The sequence below is a fragment of the Coccinella septempunctata genome, chromosome 2, assembly GCF_907165205.1.
Source record: "Coccinella septempunctata chromosome 2, icCocSept1.1, whole genome shotgun sequence".
Classification (NCBI taxonomy): domain Eukaryota; kingdom Metazoa; phylum Arthropoda; class Insecta; order Coleoptera; family Coccinellidae; genus Coccinella; species Coccinella septempunctata.
This window is the reverse complement of record NC_058190.1, coordinates 37,887,561-37,911,517: the sequence shown is the minus strand read 5'-3', so window position 1 is coordinate 37,911,517 and position 23,957 is coordinate 37,887,561. Positions and strand designations below refer to the sequence as shown.

The window sequence follows — 23,957 nt, the reverse complement described above, 5'->3', positions numbered from 1 at the left end:
TCACCATATTTGGCTCCATCCGACTATCATCTCTTTCTTCAACTGAAAAAAAGTTTGAAAAGTCGTAAATTTTCTTCCAACGAGGAGGTTATAAAACTGTTGTTGTATGGTTTGCAGAGCAAGAAGAAGGTCTAGAGACGTTGCAGGTTCGCTGTAATAAATGTATCCAATTAAGAGGAGAATATGTTGAGTAATAAGATATTTTGATATTGAAATTTTGTTGCGTTCTATATATAAATATCTTATTACTCAACATATTTTCCTCTTAATTGGACACAATTATTACAGCGAACCTGCAACGTCTCTATACCTTCTTCTTGCTCTGCAAACCATACCACAACAGTTTTATAACCTCCTCGTTGGAAGAAAATTTACGACTTTTTAAACTTTTTTTTCAGTTGAGGAAAAAGATGATAGTCGGATGGAGCCAAATATGGTGAATAAGAATAAGAATAAGAATAAACTTTATTGATCCCGTTAGACAATACAGTATAGGACAAGTCAATCATTACAATGAAAAATAGAAAACAAATTATTAGTGGTCACAAGACCAAGATAACAGTGAAAAATCACACAAATATTCACTTACTGAATAGTAGGCTTTGCATAACAGTAATTTCTTTATGGTTCTCTTGAATTGAATTATTTTAAGATCTTTAAATTTTCTTGGTAAGTGATTGTATATTCGTATACTCTGGTATAGAGGCGAGCGTTCAAACCTTGATGTTCTATGCTTGGGTATAAGCAGTACATCCCCTTTCCTTGTCGAATATTGATGACAACTTGACAGCTTCGTGAAAGATCCTTCGTTGGACTCTACATGAAGGAGGCATCTGTATATGTACAAGGATGCAACTGTCATGACCCCATGTGTTATGAAAAGAGGTTTACAGGAGACTCGTGGAGGTATCCTAAAGATAATTCTCAGTATTCTCTTCTGGCACACAAGAATTCTGTCCAAGTCAGATGCACTACCCCAGATCAGGATATTGTATGACAAATGTGGGTAGGCAAGACAATAATAAACATCCAGGAGGGATTGGAGAGGAAATAGGTTTTTGATTTTGTTGAGGGCGTAGTAGGCACTATTAAGTTTTTTACATATCTTTTCTACATGATCATTCCAGCGTAAAAATTTATCAATCTGAATTCCAAGAAATCTAGTAGACTCATCTGGGGAAAGAGATAGATTCTTATATGTCACCGCCTGATTTCTACCCATATCCTTCAGGCTAAAATGTAAGCACACAGTCTTATCAACATTCACCACTAGGCCATTTCTGCTGCACCAAGATACAAACATATCTAGCAAAGCAGAAATTCCAGCCGCTAGCTCCTCAAAGCTCCTTGCCGCAATCAAAAAAGACGAGTCGTCTGCAAAAAGCGCAACTACAAGTGCGATGATGTGTTCAGGTAGGTCATTTATGAACAAAATGAATAATAGGGGACCTAGGACGGAGCCCTGGGGAACTCCCATGTCAAGCATATATTTCTCGGAATCGGCACCATCGACTCTAACCATCATACTGCGTTCCATCAAATAACTTTCCAACCAATCAAGAAATATACCCCTAAATCCAAGATTGTAAAACTTGCTCAGCATGAAAGTAAAACGTAAGGAATCAAAAGCCCTTGACAGATCGAAAAACAGACCAGTCACGAAGAACCCATCGTCCAGTTTCTCATAGACGGTCTGCACGAATGAAAAGGCAGCAGTCTCAGTAGAACGGCCAGGTCTGAAGCCATGCTGGGAACCGGTGATCACATTAAACCTATTCAAGAAACTCAGCATTCTGTTCAAAACTATTCTCTCAAAAATCTTAGAGAAACAACTCAGAAGGGATATAGGACGATAGTTTGAGATGCTGTGTGGATCTCCCTTCTTAAAAATGGGCACAACTATACATTCTTTCAAAATGGACGGAAATCTTCCAGAAGAGATTGAAAGATTCAGCAGGTACGCGAATTGTTCGGAAATAGAATCGCCGACCGCTTTTAGGGTTCTTGAAGATATACAATCAATACCTGTGCTTTTTTTGTTTTTCAACAATTTGATGTTATCAGCTACCTCATGTTTTGTTACAGGATAAAAATAGAAACTTACATCTAGCATTTTTGAAGTTGTACATGAAATAGATGAAGTATTTCTGAAATATCTAGCTAGCATTTCAGATGTTACAGTTGAATAATATTCACCAAATGAGTTTGCTAACTCTGCAGGGTTAGTACATAAATTTCCATTCAAAAGCAGATTTATTCTTCTCTGTTCTTTATTTTTATTACCGATTTCTTTATATACTAGGTTCCAAGTTGTTTTGTTTCTTTGACAAGAGTTATTCAGTATGTTTACGTAATATCTTCTTTTAGTAGTTTGTAGCAACTGATTGTAGTCTGATTTAGCGGTTTTATACATTGTCAAGGATTCTACAGATTTCACGTTCGAATGAAGCCAATAGATATTTTTCAAATGAAGGCTAGCTGATTTTATCTCTGGGGTTAACCAAGGCTTAGAAACATTATTTCTTACAATTCTTTTTAGAGGGCAACAATCAGCAAAAGCATCTTTAATGATCTTTACAAATTCATCAAAGCAATAATCTACGTTAGAATTTACATAAATATTAGTGAAGCTTGTATTTTTAATCTGATTATTAAGTTTATCTAAATTACTTTGAGTAATTTCCCTCACATAGCACACCCTGTCAGCAGAACTGAAAGATCTAACATTTTTCATCGTATAGGAGTAGATCAATGAAATTATCCTATGATCAGCAAGATGAGCCTCGAAAACATTAGTCTTACATAACGTTAAATCTACATCTGTCAAAATATAATCTAGCAGAGAAGAAGAAGTTCTGCCAGAAGTATCAGTGAATATTCGTGTTGGTTCAAATGATGTTATACCTAAATTGAAGCACTGCATGAAGTCGCCGAATAGAGAGTCATTGACATCCACATTCAAATCTCCGCACACAAATAGTGATCTGGATTGATCCGCGCACTCTTGGACCACGTTAGTGAGTTTCTCAAAGAATAATTTGAGATTGGCTTTGGGTGATCTATAGACACTAATAACACAGACCTTCAGGTCGTCACTTGAAATCTTCACTGCACAGGCCTCACAATTCAACTCTTCCGAAAGATTAGAGACACTAATTCCAGATGTTTGAATGGAATCCTTGACATATATGGCAGATCCACCACCCCTTTGTGAAGAACGGCAAAAATATGAGACTAGCATATAACCAGGAAGCATCATGAGTTCAATATTCTCTTTCAGACACCAGTGTTCGGCCACACTCACAATGTCTGGTTTCATCGAATCAAGTAATAATTCCATATTTAGTAACTTATTTGCAAGACTTCGGACATTCAATTGCATTATTTTCAATTTAGAAGTTTGATGATTATTTTCCGCGATTCGACTGGAGTGGGTGGAATTTGCTAAATTGTGCTCTGATCCCGACGACGCCTCAGAAAAAACTTATTAACAGTTACTCCCTGCGGCCAGAGCGCGGGATCCATAATTTTTTCCAGATATTGAGTGGGAAAAGTAAGTTTGAAAGAAGCATAGATGTCTGGTTGCTTTGAATTCAATGCCTCACACTTAAGATCAGTGACAAACTGATCAAGAAATTTGCAGATATCCTCAGTTGAAGTTGACGGGCTCAGTCTTGAGACATGCACATAAGATAGGATTTTTTTAGGTGCACTTATAAGAGCAGTCGATTCTGAGGAACCAACGATAGGTTTACTGCTCCTTTTTTGTCCTCGAATAGTCAGAGAAGGATTGGCCCTCTTTTCCTTGTTTCTTCTCTTTGATTCGACCAATGTCCACCCTGTAGGCTCATTAATTGTGGATTGGGAAGAACTTGCAGCAGTACTTTCATTAATAACAATTGTTTCATGATCAGCTGAAATCTCGCCTTGTTTATTATCACCGATGGATCCAGGATCAGCGAAAGTAACTCGGTCAATAGTCTTCACCGAATCGACTCCCGAACGCGGGCGCCGATGCGTAGCAGACCCCGATGTAGTAGAATTCTCCGTCTTATCAAGGGGATTCCACGCAGCCGTTATTTGTTTGTCTTTTTTAAGGCGGCCGATTTCTTCCAATAATGAATTCATTTTCGCGTTTTGCGTAACAATCATTTCTTTCAATGTTTCTATTTCGTTGTGCAGAGGAATAATAGCCTCTTTGACGGCTTGACGTATTATAGAATCCAATTCTTGATTATATGCAGGAAATTTGTTCAGTTTACATTTCGAACAAATCCATTCGTTTAAGCGTCCTTTTTCGCGCATTTCTACTAGATTTTCGATCGAAATTTTCACACACTTAGTATGAAAGCAACCTTCACACACTTTGCAAACAATTGTTTCATCGTATCTATCGATTTTACTCGAACATTCGGAGCAACCGATACCTCGTACTCAGGACATGTCGGATGATATTAGATATGATGATAAGGGGGGTGTTCTAATAATTCAAACCCTAAATCACAAATTTTTTGCATGGCAACATGAGATCTGTGAGCAGGGGCGTTGTCCTGCAAAAACAAAACCCCTTTGTGTAGCTTTCCACGTCTCCTCTCTTTAATTTTTTTCCGTAGTGTGGTTAGTACTGTATGTAAAGTAGTAGAATAGTAATCTTCGGTTATTGTTCTACCCTTATCCAAAAAATCAATCATGATTATTCCATGGCAATCCCAAATTACTGAAGCAAGAACTTTTCCAGCAGATTTTTGGACACGAAACTTCTTAGGTCTTGGAGAACCAGTGTGTCGCCATTCCATCGATTGTTGCTTCGTTTCTGGATCGTAAAAATGTACCCAAGTCTCTTCCATAGTAACAATTCGGTTTAAGAAGTCTACATAGTTTTCAAATCGAGCACAGATCGAACGCGATGCTTCTACCCTTGCAGGCTTTTGGTCAACATTCAAACATTTGGGGATCCATTTTGCAGCAATTTTTCTCATGTCCAAATTGACGTGAACTATATGATGAACGGTTTCGTATGAAATATTCAGTGCTTCAGGTATCGTTTCAGCCCAATTCGACGGTCTGATAAAATCATGTCATGAACTCCATCGATATTTTCGGAGACTGACACAGAAACTGGGTTTCCCGAGCGGTCATCATCTTCAATGGAAAATTTACTTCTTCTGAAGCTTGCAGTCTAATTTTTCACGGTCGCATACAAAGAACATTGATCACCAAGGGAATTAAGCATATCGTCGTAAATCTGCTTACCTCTTAACCCTTTTAAATACAGGTACTTGATGACGGCTCGATACTCCAATTTTTCGATTTTCACAATTTCGGTGGACATCTTCTTTCTTTTAATTTATTGCGTAACTCTGGTTTACTTTTTTGACCTCAAATTCCACACTGACACTTCTAATGAGTTATTGTTCGTTGCTATGGTAACGCAATATTTTTTTTTATGCATGGAACTTATCTAGGCTAACTAGATATCAATACATGCTCCTATATCCCATCAGCGGAGAAAACTAGCATGAGAAAAGGTAGCCCACAATCCCAGCTCTCAGAGGCTGGGTTCGGCTTGAAGTTCTACAGATCGAACGGAGAGAGCACGGGGAACGTGACGTCATTATTAGATCTCGTTCCCGGTCATTTTCAAACCCGAACGTACTGGGAGTTCCCTGTCGACATCACCTAAGGCGAATTTTGGCGCTGTAACCACAACTTACTATAGTTATGGTTATGTGTGACGTCATAGTTACTGATGACATTTATTGGAAGGTGTCAACTGGCAGTTCTGTAAGATTTGTTCGATTAATGGATTTCCAAATAAATTAATAAATGGAGGTTAGAAGAATAAGGAAAGAGAAACCATATCAAAATATGTTTCAACAAGGAGAAGATAAATACTTTTATGAGAAGTACCAATTGATAGAAGATTTGTTTATCCCTGCAAACATTGGTTTATGTGTCCATATCGATGAACATCTGATAATCTGAATGATATGGAAAGAGACATGGAATATGAATTAAAATTCACACATATCTTTCACCAGTTGGGAACTTAAGCTTCATGTTTCTCAAATAATAAGCAGCAAAAATTTTTATATCAGTAGTGATAGTGGGAATTCAAGGGCCAAGGAGAAGCATTTCAATTTGCTACCCTCTGAAACGACACGAATTGAGAATACCATTGCTTTGTTTAAAGGAAGATCTGTAATATTAAAATTTATTAGTGACCGTGCCTTTTAAAATACCCTTTTTTTACACTCCTTTGAGGATTCATTATTTCACTATCTACACATATACTTTTCCATTTGATTGTCTAGATACTCATTAATTCATATTTTTGCTTGACATAGTATATGGACCCTATATACTATGTATATAGGGTCCAAAAAGCCAAATAGCTTAGGACTTTATCAAGTTTATCAAAGCAAAAAATCATGCAAAATGTCTGAATCCGACCAAGACCTCAGCATGCTTAGTAAATAATAATTCATAAGCTTAAGAATAATCAAAATTATCAAATTCAAATTTTCAGTTTTGCTTAACGAGTGAAAAAATTAATTAAACGGATTATGTTCCCAGATTCCTCTTATTTATTTTCTGTCTGGTACAGAAATTGGATTTTATTTATAAAAATAACGTTATATCGAAGAGGAAGGTTAATCTTTGATTATAGCATCCATCTCTTCGAAACTTTGTGAATCCCACACAGAGATTCTATATCTCTGATCCCACATAACATCAATGGTCCAATATTCCATTTCACTCATTGAAAGGAGATATAAATACATACCACATTGAACACTATGGGTTCCCATAGATTTCAATGACATACCACACCATTAACCCTACTCAAGGGGAAGGTTACGTGGTTAACTTCGTGTGACGTCATTAAAACGTCATAGTTACATGGTTATCCTCGCCAAAATGTGGTTACCCAAGTAACTACAACCTAACCATAGTTAACCACTAGCGCCAAAATTCGCCTTAAGTAGTTTCAAATGGTTGTCAAGACGAGTTGACGGCAGTTACAACTTCAAGCTACATTCACAATCAATTCACGGGCCGAAGTGCACTTCGGCACGGAAGCTTAGCAGATGGCGTTCTCCGTTACCATTCACAATGAAATTCAAGACCAAATTTCTTGCAAGTCGCAAACTATCACTTCGTCAAGGAATTTCGTGCCGGCTATAGATGATGCTGATGCTTATGTTTTGATCAGTTACATTTTTGATTCATTTGAGTATATGGTTCCAAGATTATTGCGAATGGTAAATTTCGTGCCGAAGTGCACTTCGGCCCGCGAATTGATTGTGAATGCAGCTTCACACTTGACAGATCCCCATCGTTCTCTATCAGCAAACTCGGGGAAGTGCGAGCGTGATCGGAGAACATGCTCCGTCACGACCCGAACAGAAAAAGGAATACTCAGAGATCGAAGTCGAACGCGATTGAAATACACTTGACGTGCTCAGAGTCGAAAAGTCGCTAAGCCGAACTCAACCAGAAAGAAAATCGTCAAATGGTACAGAGATGATTCTAAAACTACGACTGGGGTTTATTAGAACTCTTGAACTGTAGACTACTTGATGTCGAGAACGGGGGCACATTTTTTTTCCCAATAAAAACCGAATGAAAACAATTTAAAGCAAATCTATTGATCCCGAATCATTCTGAGTATAGAAGAAGCTGATACCACTGAGCTGATTATTATTATATAAAAGTAAAGAGCTCACATGCCTTCTAGAAGACTTCCGCGAAACAGTTTCCTCGATAATTAAACGTTTAAAACTGCGGTCTCGATAAATCTAGGTACCTTTCGGCTTTCGCCCACTCGATTTTCCATAATTACGAGTCAAAGAGTCCTTTTTCCCGTTTTGAAGGTATCCGCAGACAAAACACCCGATGACTTATGAAAACGAACTTTGGCGCCAGCGGAATGGGAGCCGTATTGAAAGTTCTGTTTCAGAAGTTTCGATATCAGAAAAATTCCTCCTTTGCGAACTCTCCTTTGATTGCGAAATGTATGAAAGAATTTGACGATGTCGATTTGAAAGAACGTCGGTGCGGAGTCTGGAAGTTCGTGGGATGGGAAGGGAAAATATATCGGCAGAAAGCTGAGAATGAAGAACTTCTGGGAATGGAGATAGTAGCAAATGCAATATTCCTACTAGAATATTCCAGAACAGCCCACTATGCATCAATTGAGTTGGTTAACTACGCTTTCATTTCGTCCCTTTCAGCGACGAAAAAATATTGCTTATGTATATAATCTGCGGAATCTTCTTTCATGGTTTGAATGAATGGCTGAGCAGCTTCAAATGAAATTCTGTTTTCTTTCAACTTTCATATACACATCAGCAAATAAACTGCAAAAAGCAAATTGATCATAATAAATACGTAAAAGATAATTTTCATCGACTAGATAAAATAGAATATTCTACAAAAGTGTATAACAACCAACAAAGGTACTTATCTACAATCTACATCATGTGTCACACAATTTTTATCATATCTGCATCTGCAACGATCTGTTTTCCATGATCATAATTTCAATACCAACTCTCGAAATGATCAATGGCCTACTGCACCAACTACTCTGCAACTTTTTACTGTAAACTTTTTATTTTGTATCTTGTGCAATGATAATATTTGAAAGTTGATTTGATAAGTTCATATTTTGGTGAGAGAGAATGCTATCATTTATTCCAAGTGCTCATTATCAACTTCCACTTGAATTTTCACCTTGCTTTCACCATTTTTTCCTAATCGGCTCGGTTCAAAAGAGACAGGCTGTTGAAAAACCATAAGAAATGTTATTTTTAGTTGTATCTCACAAAACAATAGTATTTCAATCATTCGATGCATCTTTTTCGAACACTATAGATATCACTCACGTCTTTCAGTTTTCCTATTATAACCATTACGTACCATAAAAATACCAAAAATTCAAAGAACCCAACTCTTGAAACTAAGTTGGACGCTGTCTAATGAATATTTGAACGTTTTGTAAAATAAAAGTATTTCTCATGTTTTCTCCTATATTGCGCAGTTTTCGAGTAACTTGATGTTCTGAAATTAAAAAGTAGGTATCTGTAAAATTTGAAAAATTGGATACTTTGGCTGAATACAACTCTGTTTAAGAGATCCGCAGATGTGTAGTGTCACAGATTTGGCTAGTTATTCTGAAGGTAATTTTGTTTTTCCAGGAGGGGTACAGCTCATTATGAAGACTTAAAATAGCTATATCTTTTTGTCAGGGCCGAATCGGAAAAATGGTATGGAAAAAAAGTGTTTCTTTTGACCTCAAGAATCTACTGTTAAAATATTTGTGAGAGTCAAAGACTCACTCTGTACGTGTTATGTACTTATGTATTTGATCCTTCGGAATCACTAAGGGAAGTTTTAAGGGAATGAGTAACTCATTTCAGAATATATGTCTTCAGTTTTTATCGAAATTACTCTTGATATAACAACCGAAAAGAGATAGTTTTCGAGTAAGATAGATTTAACTGTTCTTTTTTTAAGTTTACAACCAGATTTTCGAACAAATTTTCCAACTGAAAGAAAAATTTCACACTTTTTAGTTCATAGAACAAGAAATCTTATGTATATATCAGCTTCAAATTCACTTGAGCTTGTATCAAGAAGAAGAGGCAAAGTTTTTTAATTTTAATTTTTGCGTGTTTGGTCCCAGGCAGTGCCAAAAAACTCATGACTTCACGTCAGTGCAATACATATGCGTCCAGCTTCAATACTTTCAGATATATATACTTCATTCACATTTATTTAAGAAAGAGAAGAAAGAATTTACTTCTATTAGGAGTATGAGTTTGAGTGAATCAATGCGAAAAGTTTACTACAGGATTTTCGATGAATGTCATTGTAGAATAAGTTCCCGAAAATTGATTTTTCTATTTTTCAATTGATTTGTCCTATACATTGTAAATGTCTTAAGGTACTAATAAATACCTAATTATTATTATTATATCAATGTTTTAAGATGAACAGCCACAAATAGGCGCCAGTTGTCCCGTTAATTGTTTATTCATGAGAAATTTTTGTTCAAAGGTGAAGTTCATCTTGATTTGAAACTTCCTTAAATTCCTTTTACTTATATTGAAGCAAGATGATTTTTGTTGAAGAATTTAACATTCTTGTAATTATCTGTTAATTCCTTCGGGAGATACCCATTCCCAACCACTGCATCATATGCATTTCATCTTCGGGTTAATATTTTTGAAATCTGCAACTGATGTAACGCATTCAAACCTTAGCTGAAGAAGATAACGAACATTAACTATCCTCAAGCTAGTGCATATTATGATATTATACTGATCTCTTGTATTTTCCATGCAAATAACTGGATTTGGTATGCCTTCAATCAGTTTATATAAACTTCAGTTATGTTCCTCACATATTTTCCGAAGAGATTCGACATTGTGATGAAATACGTAATAACAGAAACTTTTACGTAGAACGGGCAACATAACGGATGGATAAAAAGATTATTACAGATGCACAAATGATTGCGTATCCCTGAAATGATCCAGGGATCCGGCAACAAAGATTTAAGTTTGTCAAGATACCTGAAGTATGGTTGATTGAATGATAAAACTCATTACAACCGTAGATAAAATCAATGAAATAAAAATATCAAAATGAAATTACTTTACTCAACAAAAACTTTTATAGGTTTCAATTTGTGAATTATCTTAAAATTGAAATGAATTTTTTTACTGATTCAGATTCCATGAACAAAATAGCCAAAGTATTCAAATTTGATGCATTTCAACCAAATTATTGGCTCCCTTAAGTCTAGAAAAAGAACAAAACGTACTATGTTTCTACGTTCAAAATCTAAGACTATGTATATCCCCAATTTTTAATTTCTGTCTGAATGTCTGAAATGTTCTTCTTCCTCATGATGATACCTTCTGTCTCGAAATTCAATTGATGACTTGGGGATGAATTCTATGATTATCTAAGTATCATTCAGTACATTCACGTTCCGTTATCGAAGAACCATAGAAATTTAGTTTCAGCCCCGATATATTTCTTCCTCGTTGGAAAAAAATTAATGAAATCTTAAGAATTCCTCGAACCCTTCGTTTCCATTTCAAAGCGTATTATTTCAATTAATTGTATTCTATTCCATCTAGAGAACAGGCATCTCTCGCACAATCCCCTCGGTTGGGGTTATTCTGAAAAAAAAAAACTACTGGCGAACTGTTAATGCGATTAGGTCGTTTGTTTCCAGAAAAACAAAAACGTCTCAGAATTTTCTCTGAAGCAGTGGGAAATACGCTTCGCTCGGAATATTTCATTACGAATTTTAATTGGGATTAATTCAACAACGATACAACGGCATAATAGCATTGGGTCGTATAAATTCCCTTCGTTAGAGGGATTGTTCTAGACGTTTGAGGACTAATACGCATTCCTCGAGACTGGTGTCGGTTTCAACTAATTTAGTCGAGATTATATTGAGGAGATATGCTTTTCAATGAGGAAACTCTATTCTGTCTCAAGATTTCCTACGAATCCTTGGAATCGGTCAAAAAAAAGGGTAAATCGCATCAAGATTCTGAAATTTTCGTCGGATAAGTTTATTTCGTTATTCTGAAATTATTGTCCAAATATAATTATTAGGTAGATACAGCTTGAAAACAGGGGCGGTGGATCGATACTTTGGGGTTTCGTGCAGTAACATGGTTTTATATACCCTATACAGGGTGAGTATTTGACTCGTATAAATATTTTAACAGTTGATTATTGAGGTCAAAAGAACCACTTTTTCACTTTCACTTTTTTCAGAAACGGCTCGGTTTAAAAGATAGGGGCTGTTGAAAAACCATAAAAAATCTCAGAAATGGTTTTATCGAGTTTTTTATTTATTTGGTATCTGTTTCAAACACAAGATATCACCCACGTTTTCCAGTTTTCTCATTATGACCATTCTTCAACTTATTCTTCATATTTTCTCTTATAATGCGCCGTTTTCGAGTAATTTGATGGTAAAAAGTATCTGTGGAAATTGAAAAATTGAGTAATTCGGCTGAATACAAATTTAAATTGTTCGAAAGATGAACAGATGTGTAGTGTCACAGATAATCTGAAGGCACAGCTATGAAAACTTAAAATGGCTATATCTTTTTATCAGGGCCGAATCGGAAAAAATGGTACAGGAAAAAAGTGTTTCTTTTGACCTCAAGAATCTACTGTTGAAATATTTGTATGAGTCAAAGACTCACCCTGTATAGGTGAATAATATCATGCTCCAGAATAGCCCACAGAGGGGTTATCCCCAATATCAATGAGATGTACTCTTGGTGGAAGAATACATTTTTCCATTTTGGGATGTAGGTACCTGTATAGGGTGGGCAAAATTCGATAGTATTGAATGGCAGTTCTGTAAGCGTAAGAGCTAGGGATGAATGGCAAGTTTCCGACATCGATTTAAGAAAGATGGATAATGTCCAGAACCGCATCCCTCTATCTTCTTTTGTTTTAAAGTTATAAGTGAAAAGTCATTTTTTGGCTCTTTGAATTGGTGCCCCTTCTTCGTAAAGTTTCACTGATATCGAAAAACAAATGATATTTTCTAGATAATCTTTTTTATTCAGAATGCAGTGGCGTAGTCGAAAATTTTTTTCATTCCGCCACTTCAGTAACTTTAATTTATTTAAACATGAACCCTTTGTTATTTTTACATATAACAATAGGTATATATCGTGTCTCTTATTTTTCTTCTCAAATGCTGCTTTCATTGATAATATGATAATGCATATAGAACTTTATGCTTTTATGTTGTTTCAAGTTATGATAGACTTTGAAGATTCTTTTCATTCCAGATATATGAATATGGCTAAGTATATCTCCTAAGGTAGGCCAAATAGAAAAAAATGTATGAGTCAAAAGGGCGAGTCAAAACTCACCCTGTATATGTTGAAATACCTACACTAGATTGTTATTTATTTTCATTCTTGGGATATGTCAAAATACTTGAACTGTATACACGTCATATATTTGATATACATGTAACATGTTCTCATCTATCCAAACTTAAAAACAAGCGGATAACGTATCTACCAAAGATTATATCTATATATATAATCTTTGGTATCTACTACTCTTTTCGAACCACTGTTAAACTGTTAAAAGCTTCATTTTGGACTGATTTTATAGCGAAAACTAGTCAAATGCTTTTTCGTGTCTATGGATACTTTCGGCGGAAAGCTCAATATCTAGTTAAGATATTCCCATGCAAATGGTGCCAGTTTCTTGGCTTGACTGATTTTAACCAAACCACACAAATTCAAGAAAAAAAATAGGTTGCCATTTGAAAAAATGTAGTTTTGATTGAACTTCTATTTGAATTTTTAACTTCAATTTTTGAAGACCCTGTATACCAGATTGCTGAAAATAGAGATGCTACGTATGATCCAATATATTGACAAGAGCTGGGCAAAATTTGGTTCTGATACATTCATTAGAAAACTATACTTCTTTCAAATTTATTTTAGCAGTCGGTTGGCCATGAAATAATTTTCTCAAGTTTTTGTAACTAGAACGAAGTTAGGTTGGCACTCATGAAATGTCGTTAATGTCATAACGCCGTTGCCACAACTAATATCAATTTTTATTACGAAAACGCCGAAAGTGATTGAAAAAAGAGATAGGGTTTCAGGAATTGCTATTTAGAATTCAGGTCTGCTCATTCAAATAGTTACACACTGATATTCTAAAATCCACAATACGTCAGACGGTAGCGAACATATTCAATGTGAGAGAATAGAGAATTTATATGATATTTCATCTGAATCTAAACGACTTATATTTCAGCTGGATATTTCCACAATCAGAAAGATTGTGAATGAAGAGGAGGACAAAGAATTTCCTTCTATTGGGAGACCCAAAAAAGTGGTGGAATTTGAGAATTTTATGTTTGAGTGAATTAATGCGAAAAGTTTACAACAGGATTTTCGATAAATGTCATCAGAGAATAAGTTCCCTAAGTGGATTTTTCTATTTTTCATTCGACTTGTCCTATACAATGTAAATGTCTTAAGGTACTAATAAATACCTAATTATTATTATTACATCAATGTATTAAGATGAATAGCCACAAATACAAATTGCCCTGTTATTTGTTTATTCATGTGAAATTTTTGTTCAAAGGTGAAGTTCATCTCAACTCGAAACTTCCTTCAATTCCTTTTACTTATATTAATGCAAGATGATTTTTGTTGAGAAATTTAACATTCTTGTAATTATGTGTTAATTCCTTCGGGAGTTACCCATTCCCAGAACCACTGCATCATATGCATTTCATCTTCGGGTTAATAATTTCGAAATCTACAAATGATGTAAGCCAAAGAAGATAATGAACATTAACTCTCTTTAAGCTAGTGCATATATTATGATATTATACTAATCTCTTGTATTTTCCATGCAAATAACTGGATTTGGTATGCCTTCAATCAGTTTGTATACTTCAATTATGTTCGTCACATATTTTCTGAAGAGATTCGACATTGTGATAAAAAACGTAATAACAGAAACTTTTACGTAGAACGGGCAACATAGCGTTAATTTAAAACCCAAAAATGTTTTGACAAGCTTCACAACCCCACATTTTCGTACTATACAGAGTGAAATGTGTCAAATTTCCATGGCCAACCGAATGCTAAAATAAAAGTGAATGGAGTATAGTATCAGCTATTTGAGTGAGCACCTACAGCTCTCAAAATTTTAGGAAAAAGTAGAATATAGGACCATGATCGTCATACCAAAGTTACCTTAAAATTTGACAAGAAACTCAAAAATGCAATAGTATATAGGGTGTTCCATTTAAAATAAGAAAGTTGATACCAACAGGGAAAAAACGGAGGAGCATCCTGTATTAAGGACTAAGGTGGGTTATAAAAAATAAAGGTTCGATCGATAACAGACAAGTTTTGTATTTAACTTTTTCTTCTCGCTCCTTCAGTTTCCACAATAGGGTATAGGGACACTTCAACTCGGACACCCTGTACAAAATGTCCCCCTACGAACCAAAGTTCACCTTTATCAAATTGATAAACTGTATGTAAAAACGTTATTGTGTTCAATGTATGAAGGTAATACCGCTTATTGTTCATATAATGTTGGCTCGAAAAGTATCAATTCGATAAAAATTAACCATTGACAATCCTCGGATCGAACATAACATCGATTGCTCGTTGAAAATACAGTAATGGTGGTTGGAAACAAGCTGCGGCATAACAAGCTATAATGATACGTTTGACAAGCTGCTCTTTGTGGGGGTCCTTGTTTGTTCCCGCCAACAGAAATTTTCACACACGTCTCTGCCACTTGACCTTCGTGCGCCCCAATAAATTTATGCGAACCGTGCACTTGTTCCGCACATAAGTGCATGAACGTTAATAGTGCAGGGTCTCAAAAGCACCAATTAATGAAAATAACTCGATAAACTCGAACCTTTGTGTCCCAAATGGAAATCTGCAGCGGAATTTCAGCGTCCGTGGCAACCGGAAATCAATTACGTTTCGGTTTGGTATAATTTCATATTTTCTACCCCCCATCCCCCACAACGGAACAACTGATTGAATGGCGCCGGCGATCACGTCATTTTTCGCGAAAACATGTGATCGCTTTCACGAGCGACTAATAAAATGCCCCAAAGAAGTTGAGGAATTTCACTCATTTATAGAGATTGTTTTAAATAGTAGTCGATTTTTCCTGAAACTTCTTAGGGTTTTCACTCTCAATCTCTGGAACAAAATCAATTAAAAAATTGAAATAAACGGTTTGCTCCTGCGTAAATTCTTGCACTAATTTGTCAGGAGCAAATCAACTAGAAAAAATTGTTGCCTGACAATGAACTGAAAACTGAAATTATAATTATACAGGGTGTTCCTAAATTGAACGTACAAACGAAAAGGGGAGATTCCTTAAGTGAGTTCAAGAAAAAAATGTTCCATAAACATGGGGTCGCAAACGTTTCGTTTTCGAGATACAGAGTGTTGAAGTTTGAATTTTTTTCTCATAGTATCTACACTTCACAAGATATTCAACTGAAATTTGGCATAGATATTACATTTCAGAGTTCTCACCACGTGACATGACAATTTCGATAGAAGATCTACAGGGTGATATTTTTTCTGGAACACTGCCACCTGTTCTTCTGCAGAACTTTTTTTTGGTAAGCAACTGTTAATTTGAAAAAATGTAAAAAGAAGCTTTGTTCTTATACTAAACTTTTCGGTCTCTTGTAGTTTTGTCGTATCTACCAACGATTTCGAGAAAAAAATTTGGATTTTCATGAGGATTTCGAGAGAATCGTTCAAAATTTTTTTTCTCGAAATCGTTGGTAGATACGACAAAACCACAAGAGACCGAAAAGTTTAGTATAAGAACAAAGCTTCTTTTTACATTTTTTCAAATTAACAGTTGCTCACCAAAAAAAAGTTCTGCAGAAGAACAGGTGGCAGTGTTCCAGAAAAAATATCACCCTGTAGATCTTCTATCGAAATTGTCATGTCACGTGGTGAGAACTCTAAAATGTAATATCTATGCCAAATTTCAGTTGAATATCTTGTGAAGTGTAGATACTATGAGAAAAAAACTTGAAAAAAATTCAAACTTCAACACTCTGTATCTCGAAAACGAAACGTTTGCGACCCCATGTTTATGGGACTTTTTTTTCTTAAACTCACTTAAGCAATCTCCCCTTTTCGTTTGTACGTTCAATTTAGGAACACCCTTGTATATTGTAACGTTTCGGAGTCTATATCAGACTCCTTCATCAGACGAAAAATCAATTTTCGAAAATCTTCTGAATTGTATCTTTTGTTTGACGTTAATTGTCAATTAATAGAAACGTTGATTTATTTAATTTTGAAATTACCGGATGACAGTTCCTTCTTCAGTAAATTAATCCAAATATGATCTATTCCTACCGAACAATTTGCCAAATTATTATTTTGATCTAATAAAAAACAAGACTCTTTCGTTTATAATGGACCGACTCCGTCAAAATAATTATTTGGCAAATTGTTCGGTAGGAATAGATCATATTTGGATTAGTTTACTGAAGAAGGAACTATCATCCGGTATTCTCAAAATCAAATGAATCAATGTTTCTATGCAGTCTCTGTTTCTTTGTATTGACAATTAATATCAAACAAAAAATACAATTCAATACATATTCGAAAATTCATTTTCGTCTGATGAAGGAGTCTGATATCGACTACGAAACGTTTCTATATATGATTTAAATTTCAAAGTTCTTTATTTTCAGTTCATTGTCAGGCAACAATTTTTTCTAGTTGATTTGCCCCTGACAAATTAGTGCAAAAATTTACGCAGGAGCAAATCGTTGATTTCAAATTTTTAATTGATTTTGTTCCAGACATTGGGAGTGAAAACCCTAAAAAGTTTCAGGAAATGCTCCCAGAATGAATTTTAAACGATAGTCGATTTTTGTCTATTATCTATCAGCCTAGACAAATGCCGTGCTTCATAAAAATTATTTATCATCAACGAAAATGAGAATTTCTTAGGTTTGTTCCTAAAAAATAGATATTTCTATAGAATACTGAAAGAATTTATGTGAGTTTGATTGTATACCTGCGAAGATATCGCTTTCTGAATTCTCTTACGGAGAATTGAACACTTACGCATACGCCATTTTGCAACCAGCAGCTAAGGAAGATAATGAATTTGTTTCTGTTTTAAAATCTGAAGGATATGACTTTAGAAAAGTAATTCTATTTCATGCCTTACTTCACATTTTGTTGTCTGCCATATGAATGCTTTCTGATGATGAAATGAAGTGATAGCTATTGACATAGCTATTGACGAAACTTCGCTGTGATTTCGATTACAAAGTAGTTAAAATCATTTGGACATAATATTGCATGAAAACAGTAATTTTACTCATTTTTTCAGAAAATCGTTCTTGTTTCAGAGGGAAATAAATAATAATAATAAATTTTATTCAATTCAAGGAAAGTATTGGGAATTCCAAACAAGCGATACGCCCCCTCGCCTCGTGTCAATTTTTATAAATGAAAAGTTATTGCACTTTAGTTTGTTTACATCGAGGAAGGGAGAATATTTTGGTGTTTCAATAAAAGTTTTCATGAAAAATATATCTCAATCTGTTGAAAATTCTTCATCTATCTCGTCACAATTTGGAGAACTTAGTGAAGTTTTCATAATTTGCATCGGTTGAGCAAATCTTCGAATATGAATTTCTTGTGATGATGTCAGTTTTTACTTTTGTCCACGATGAAATGAACTTTTAGTCAATGTTTAAGGACATATCTCGTATCTCGTCCTTAGAGCATGGTAACATTTTTGTATATTTCAAATCAGTTACGGAGAATAGAAGGTGAATTAACTAACCTGAATATATTACCTCAAAATGAAAGGATTTACACAAAAAACAAATCTGTTTCCTCCAGAGAGGACTTTTTCTACGTAGTAAGTTGACATACTGATGAAATTCGATGACATTCACACAAAATTAATTTAGAAAATCTTTTCTGATTTCCAGATCAACTTGGACATCATCATGAAGGTTTTTCTTAGCATCAAGGTTGCAATTTTAGCGGTTAGCCATTGTATATAATGGAGAAGGCAAAAAATCATAGCGGCTCTTCATATAATCAATTTCCTACTATTATGATCGTGTAAGGAGCTAAGAAGTTCGGATTCAAAATATTGCTCTTTTATCAGCTGATTCAGAACATAGTCGGAATTTTTTAGTTTTCTTCATAAATCCTAATACTTGACATTTATTGACCTAAAATTGATAATAATTAACACACTTGAATCCATTTTCGACAACCAATCTTCAAAATGGAGAAAAAACAACTACAAAGTGAGAAAAAATGATTTATTTAAGAAAATCTCAAAATCCCCCTTAAAAATGACTATGACAGCACTAACTTTTTATAGTTCGAACTATCATCAGTCGCTGCAATCTACATGTGAATTCCCAATTCCTTCGAATGTCGGAAAACTTTTCTGATAAATGTGTCCTTATTCTTATTGTGGTTCAACATTAAGGCCCTGTATTTTTCTTCGCAGCAATAGCTTTTCCAGTCATATTTGGTCTTATCGCTATATTTATGTTTGTTCCGATAGTTATGAATCATCATGTATGTTATCACTGAATGCTCATTAAAAATGTTTCCTCAAAAATAATGACAATAACTATCCCTAGAAAATCGTCAGCAAGTAGTGAAAAGTCTTATTTATGCCATCAACGTAATACCGTAATATTACACCAATTTATTGAAGGCCGATAAAAGGGTTATGCTTCAGTACGCAAAATCCTTGCCGTAGAATGAAGAATTGTTTCTGTAGGTCTAGATCATTGAATGAAATTTTCGTTTTCATTTGAAATGCCAGATGTGAAATGTTTCAATAGTCACTACAGCCAATAAATGGTTTTCAATTTCAATCAATCATTCTCTTCTCTTCTGCAAACGAAATGATACCAAAGTTTTCAAATTCGGATGCAAATAGTTATTTATGTACCAAGGACGAAAAACTTTCTATTACAATCGAGCCTGCGAATTGATAGCCGAAGCCCAGCCGAGGATAGCAAGCAGGCGGGACAATATAGACAGTTTTTTGTTTTTTTTTTAATTTTTCGTCTACCTCACATAGGCACCTTTATGAAAGTAAGTTACCCGTTTTATGGCCTCATCAAGGTGTCCGTAATTGACAATTTCCTGAACTCTGGTGAAGTGTTACTGTTATCCATATCGCTATCACTTTGCATTCATGGTTATACTGAACACTGACATTCATACCACGTACCTAATTCACTGGTAAAATCTAGCCGATATCGTAAAGAATTAATTTGACAACATGACAACATCAAATGACAGTTACTGTGGCAGGCACTTATGTTTATGTAATTCTGTATTCACAAAATTGATTCAATCGCTCCGGGATCTAATATACTGCTTAGTGACGAAGAGCCGGACGAAAAGTGAATCAGGACGAAAAGTGAATCAGGACGAAAGGTGAATCAGTACGAAAAGTAATCGCCTTCAAAAATGGTCGACTTTTCGTTCGGAAATTAGTACGTAAAATGTAATTTTTTGTTCAGGTCGATGAAAAAAGCTTTTATTCTCCAAAATACTCACTCACGAGACGAGGCCACTTCGAGACGACACCGAGAAAAGTCTCGTCGATGTAATATCAAGTCTCGCTAGAAGACGAGACGAGATTCTCGTGGGCATCAATACTCATTTTAATAGAAAATGTATAAATGTTCAGGTTCAATCATAAAAAAGATGAAGATAAAATTTTAGTTGTTCATACAACTTGCGTTTTCCCACATATCTGGAAGGAATTTATGGGAACAATCAATCATATTCACACAAAAATATGACAATGAGTAGAGTTAAAATGAGGCTGGAAACAACTTATCAATTCTACGGTTTTCTCCTCATTCCAAAAAACGACATTTCCATCGAGCAGTTCCCTCAAACAGAGTTAATCGTGAGTCCCAACCAATTACTCCGGTCGTAATGGTAAGAAAGGGAAAATCAAACAAGGAATTTTCGGGGGGTTTGTCGTTCATGCTCTCGATTTTCCTTCCAGCTATGCGAAATAAAGGCAGCGAGAAATTCGGGAAGTAACTTACCCTGCAAAAGCTTGTAATTGCCGAGATCTGGAAAGAACAACACATCTTATAAACATTGAAATATCAATATTAACATGGCAAGGACTGAAGGAAGAGCGATTGTTGGAAGTTTTCTCGTTACAGTGAGTCCTCACTTCTGGATCCTATGTCAGGATGTTTGCTCTTCCTGCCGCAAGCTCAGCAGGCGGAAATTTGTAGCGATTTGTGCTGAATTTAGGTAGTTAGGTCTGGAAATGGCTCGTCAAAATTTCGATCGAAAGTGGGCGTTGTTCGTGCAAGAAATATTACTTGAACCTCCACACTGAAAATCGGATGCAGGTCTATCCGCCAAAAAAGTACTGATGAATATTCTGTGAATTTTTCTTTCGATCTTTCAACTTAATGAACCTTTAGTATAGGCGACTTGAGACCTAATAAACACATACACGTGTATTATACTTTTAAATGTATAGCCACCAATAAGAAATCATTCCTTATGGACCTTATGGCACTGGCTTCATCTAATGATAAATAAGTTTATTCCTACTAATAATTACTATCACATTTGAGCAATAATAAGTAGGAAACAATCTACATTGCAACGCCAACATACCAAAAATTCAGAAAATTCAACCTAGTCAAGTTGAGTGTGTCCCTGTGTTGAAAATTTTTAGGTTTGCACCCTGAACCGAAAACCCATATTGAAAATACACTGCGCAAAAAAATTTACGCACATTATGGAAATCTCAAATTTATTCTACAACTGAAGGTGTTCTCAATGATAATTATTTTTATCAGAATTATGCATGCATATGTTATCCACTTTCAACGGTTTTCTTCAAAACAGATGTTCTTTCCCAGCAGGAATAAAAAAGATGATATTATCAGATTTTGAATGTATTGGCTCCATTCTAAAATCAGTTGTTCTCGATCAATTCTAGTGATCAATAGTTTTTCTTTCGTTTGATTTTCTACACTCGATCGCTATGCAACGCGATACACGCAATTGGACCCAAGAGGAATGTGCCCAAGCGGTAGTTTCGCGAGAAGAAGGGTGGACATACACAAGAATTGCAGAAAGGTTTGGAGTTTTTCCCATACAAGTATGTCCAGAATGTTGCAGCGATTCAGGGAGTCAGGTATGAATGTCCGAAGACCAGGACAGGGTAGACCACGGGTAACAACTGCCATTCAAGAACGTTACTTGAGAGTTTCTTCGTTGAGACAACGGTTCACAACAGCTCGCCTTCTTCAAATTCAGCTTGAGAAAACTCATGAGGTGCAAATTAGCACTCAGACAATAAGAAATCGCCTCAGAGAATATGATTTAAGGCCTCGTGTCGCGGCAAGAGGCCCAGCTTTTACCCCAGCCCATCGAAGGGCGCGTTTGGATTTTGCGAGAGAGCATATCCATTGGGAAGAGGCCGATTGGGAAAGAGTTCTCTTCACAGATGAGTCTAGATTCTGCCTCTACCATTGTGATCGATGTTCCCTTGTATACAGGCGTCCACATGAAAGATATTATGCTCAGTGCAATTTCCTGAATACTACTGGTCTCGGGGGAGGATCGATTATGGTATGGGGTGGAATATCTTTGACTGCTCCCACAGACCTAGTGGTCGTTGATAATGGAGCTATGAATACTGATAAGTATATAAGGAACATTCTTGAAGAGCATGTAGTGCCATTTGCCCCAAACATTGGTGAAAATTTCATTTTTATGGACGATAATGCCAGACCCCATCGTGCGCGCATCGTTAAGGAGTATCTTGAAGAGGTTGAAGTCTCTCGAATGGAATGGCCAGCAAGAAGTCCAGATCTCAATCCGATTGAGCAGGTTTGGGACAACCTCAGTAGAAGGCTGAGAAGTTCAGAAAATCATCCAGCTACTCTTAATGACTTAGGAACCCAACTCAGAGAAATCTGGGAAGGATTAGATCAGAACGATCACTCATTTTGAGTATGAACCGTCGTTACCGAGCTGTAATTAACGCAAGGGGTGGAAATACCAAGTATTTAATCACTTATCAGCATTTCAGTATTTTGAAAATTGTTCATTTCTCTTCTTTCACATAAGATTCGTTGAAATCCTGAATTTTTCTTCCATTTAATGTGTCTTGTTTCGTTCAAAACCTTCCCGAGAGAACATAAAAAATAAGTTATAAAGTCAATGTAGAGTTAACTTTCATTAAAATTGAGATTTTCAGAATGTGCGTTAATTTTTTTGCGCAGTGTATTTAAAACAACATCTCATCAATTTACCGTACATAAAAACTTCCAACTATCGACTCAGCAGATATTTTATAGTTGATCAATCCCAACTCACGTATCTCTTACTATTCTCACTACGCATCAGAGCATAATTTCTCTGATGCACCGAAAGACATTAGATTTGCACAACCTGCACACAGGGTGTCTGAATTCAATGTTAATCAGGGTGTTTTCAATGGTGAGGTTTTTTTTTAAAGGTAGAAGTAATCAAAATAAGTAATTCTACCAAAAATTGTCTATATAAAATATGCTAGATGGTTGAGTTGTAACTCGTAGAAGTTCGACAAAAATTCCTTAAATTTCAAGTACGGCACAGTAGAAGGTGACTCGGGCATCCGAAAAACGAAACAAAATATAAACATACGGCTGGACAATGAATGGTTCAGTATTTCCGAGTCTACCTGATTAGTTGCATCAGGTCACTTGAAAAAAGTGTAGAAAACGGAGACATTCAATTGAAAGTGCTTATGTTGACTAAGTGCTATTATAGTTACCCTATTTCATCGCATTCCTACGACGATTATTAAAGGGTCCGACCAATAAGAAAATTGTGATAACCATTGTGAAAAAAATTGTGAATACTTTAGATGAATTTTATTGGTGGGATTTTGAACTAATGCTCTACATATGTTTTTACACTTCGTATTTTTCTCCCAGTTGGTATCGAAATGAGCCATCTCATGAAATTGTTCAAGTTACTAAATAAATAGGAAAAATTCCGCAATCCAAAGTTTCCATTTTCATTTCCACGTAAAAATCTAACGGGTCAATATCCTAAACCCATATATGGTTGAGTAAGTCATCACGAGATAAGTTTTTTCCCATTGCTTTGAGATAGTTCATATGACAAATGATCTAGGGTCCTATTAGCATCTATTTCAGTTATCATTTTCGATTTTTTCAACTTTGTCATTTTGAAAGTTTGGTGAAACGCTTCATTTTGACCAGTTCTACCTTCTGTTGAAAAAAGCCTCACCTTTAAATACACCCGGTATAGCTCGTAACATGATTCTAGATGTCAAAATATGGTTAAAATTTT

At 35.5% G+C, this 23,957-nt stretch overlaps 1 protein-coding gene across 1 annotated transcript in view; it reads right to left on the bottom strand.

Moving 5' to 3' along the window:
- The window catches only part of LOC123308683 (neurexin-1), a 197,417-nt gene that overhangs the window by 68,947 nt on the left and 104,513 nt on the right, over positions 1-23,957 (bottom strand). Inside the window, exon 6 of the mRNA XM_044891450.1 lies at positions 20,669-20,695. Within this exon, the coding sequence (XP_044747385.1) occupies positions 20,669-20,695 (27 nt within the window). The remainder of the gene's footprint in view (positions 1-20,668; positions 20,696-23,957) is intronic.